The 3,252-nt window shown below is 35.3% G+C and overlaps 1 protein-coding gene across 1 annotated transcript; it reads left to right on the top strand.

Moving 5' to 3' along the window:
* The first annotated feature begins 1,114 nt into the window (after nucleotides 1-1,114).
* LOC138869763 (secreted RxLR effector protein 161-like) lies at nucleotides 1,115-1,696 on the top strand. The gene has a single exon (XM_070147425.1). The coding sequence runs from the start codon at nucleotides 1,115-1,117 to the stop codon at nucleotides 1,694-1,696; it is 582 nt and encodes a 193-aa protein (XP_070003526.1).
* Nucleotides 1,697-3,252: the final 1,556 nt, after the last annotated feature.

Raw genomic sequence — 3,252 nt, 5'->3', positions numbered from 1 at the left:
AGTGTCAAGCACTTGAGAATCTTTGGGAGCATAGCTTATGCTCATGTGCCACATCAAGGGAGAGCGAATCTTGACGATTGAAGTGTCAAACATGTATTTTTTGGCTATGATACGACTTCAAAAGGCTACAAGCTATACAACCCAAGCAACGACAAGGTGATGGTAAGTTGTGATGTTGAATTTGATGAAGAATTGGCATGGAATTGGGAAGCTGAGGAAGAAACTTCACATGATTTTCTTCCATACTTTGGTGATGAAAAGAACCAGAGACCGTGGAACCTGTGCAGGACACAACTCCACCTCCTTCTCCAACAAATGTTGCATCTCCCTCTTCTCAAGAAGGTTCAAATGAACAGCCGCAAAGGACAAGGAGCATTCAAGAGCTCTATGAGAACACAAAAGAAGTTACTAATTTTGATTTTTTATGTTGTCTCTTTGCTTACAATGAACCAATGAACTTTGATGAAGCTGTTACAAACAAAAGGTGGAGACAAGCCATGGAGGAGGAGATTGAGTCAATAGAGAAGAACAACACTTGGGAGTTAACAACTCTTCCCAAGGGTCATCGAGCAATTAGAGTGAAATAGGTATACAAGACAAAGAAGAATGCTGATGGAGATGTGGAGAGATACAAGGCACGACTTGTGGCTAAAGGGTACAAGCAAAGGCAAGGCATTGACTATGAAGAAGTCTATGCACCTGTTGCTCGCATGGAGATGATTCGTTTGCTGATCTCTTTGGCGGCGCAAATGAAGTTGAAGATTCATCAACTAGATGTCAAGTCAGCCTTCTTAAATGGCTATCTTGAAGAAGAAGTCTATGTTGAACAACCATTGGGCTTCGTGGTCAAAAACCATGAAGATAAAGTGTTGCGGTTGAAGAAAGCTTTATATGGATTAAAGCAAGCCCCACGAGCATGGAATAGCTGCATCGATAAGTATTTTCAAGACAATGGGTTTACTCGTTGTCTCCATGAATATGCTCTTTACCTTAAAGTTCATACTAATGGAGATATCTTACTTATTTGTCTTTATGTTGATGATCTTATTTTCACGGGTAATAACCCAAGTTTGTTTGAAGCTTTTAAGAAAGATATGGCCTATAAGTGAAGCAGATGGATGATGGAATTTTTATCTCTAAAGAAAGCTATACAAAGGAGATATTGAAGAAGTTCAACATGCTCGATTACAACCCCGTGAACACACCGATGGAAAGTGGGACAAAATTGTCCAAGTTTGATGAGGGAGGAAAAGTGGATCCCACATTCTTCAAAAGTCTTGTGAGAAGTTTGAGGTACTTGACTTGTACCAGACCAGATATACTTTTTGCAGTTGGAGTAGTAAGTCGCTTCATGGAGGCTCCTACCTCTACTCACTTGAAGGTCACTAGAAGAATTCTTCGTTACCTAAAAGGTACGATCGATTTTGGGTTATTTTATTCTTCTTCTAATGATTTCAACCTTGTGGGATTTTGTGATAGTGATTATGCGGGAGATATTGATGATAGAAAAAGTACAACTGGTTTTGTATTTTTCTTGGGTGATTCTGTTATTTCTTGGAGTTCAAGGAAACAATCCATTGTTACTCTCTCGACTTGTGAAGCCGCATATATAGCAGCAACATCATCTACCTGTCATGCTATTTGGCTAAGGAGATTATTAAAGGAGCTCAATTTTCCACAAATGGAAGCTACATAGATTTGTATTGATAACAAATCTGCACAAGCACTTGCCAAGAATCCGGTGTATCACGATCGAAGCAAGCATATAGATACAAGGTATCACTTCATCAGAGAGTGCGTTGCCAAGAAGGAAGTCGAGCTCAAATATGTGAAGTCTCATGATCAAGTTGCAGACATTTTTACAAAGCCTCTCAAGTTTGAAGATTTTCAAAGATTGAGAACAAGACTTGGACTGAAGAAGAAAAATCAAAATTAAGGGAGAGATTTGTGGGGTCCATACCTCACCTACTAAATAAAGAAAAATGTGGAGAAGACAAAATAGGCAGCTGGAAAATTTGCAAAAGTTTGGGCGGCTGGACTTTGCAAATTATTGAACCAATCAGATTGGTTGGGTAGGTAAAAATTGTGCCTATAAAAGAAGCTATCCGTTCCTCATTGAAGACACACCAAAATAAAGAGAAAAGCAACATATAGTTAGTGAGAGTAATCCATAGATTATTGTCTGTGAGATAATTAGTGAGTGACAGTAATGTTGTAGTGAAGTGTGTTAAATAAAGAATGTTATTTCTTTCAAAGTTGTAATAGTTTCTTGACACTACTAAGTTGCAATATTATAGTGATAAAATTGCTCCACTCGGGTATTGTATTTTACCCCGCTAAAATATTTGGTGTCATTGTTACTCTCTTGTGTTATTATTATTTGCTGTGGATATTATTCATGAGCGAGATTATTTATTTTATTCCAACAAGATATACTTCCTCCCGTTCAAAATAATTGTGATTTACCAATAAATTTTATCCATAACAAGTGTCGCTTTAGAAACTTGAGAAGACATTATTTATTTTTCATCAAATATATTGTTACTGTAGTAAATGTTTACACAATCTTCTAAAAATGCCTGATGAGAGATAAAAGTGTAAATTAACTAATTCGTTCCTTATAATTAATGATATTAAATAATTTTCTTAATAACTGTGCCAAATTGCTAAACGATATTTATTTTAGCTAACCTTTTCTCAAGTTTGCGATGCAAATGTGTTTGTTTGAGATCATTTGCCCCCAAAAAATTACGTCTTGTTCAAATATATATTTTTTCCAAGTTTCTGGGAAACTGCCGTACGAGTATGATTCAGATATTACTTAATGGTTGCCATTTTTGTGAATTCTGCATTAGCCAAACTACTCAACTTTTGTGGGGCAAAAGGAGAGAGATGTGGTTGACGGAAAAAAACGAAATGTGGATTACATTATCAAATCGAGTAGTACAGAATAAGAAGGAAAAATAATAAATCGGTCTACTCAAGATTTTTGGTGGAAATGTAATGAAAAAAAAAACTCATGCCAATAGTAAAATTTATTTAATTATACGAATTGGATTATTAAAACTCTTATATATTAGTATATTTTTAAATAATAATAATAATATAATTGAAATAAAAGGTAAAAATTAAGAATCTCTATCGGGAAATTGAATCATATGAATTTTTAAATAGTGAAATTTTAAAATGCTTGATGAACAAAATATGTATTGGAATTCTTGTTAATTGATTTATAGCCACACGATTTCCTGA

This window comes from Nicotiana sylvestris, chromosome 5, assembly GCF_000393655.2.
Source record: "Nicotiana sylvestris chromosome 5, ASM39365v2, whole genome shotgun sequence".
NCBI classification, from domain to species: domain Eukaryota; kingdom Viridiplantae; phylum Streptophyta; class Magnoliopsida; order Solanales; family Solanaceae; genus Nicotiana; species Nicotiana sylvestris.
Note: the sequence above shows the minus strand (reverse complement) of the source record. Positions and strands in the feature narration are given on the sequence as shown.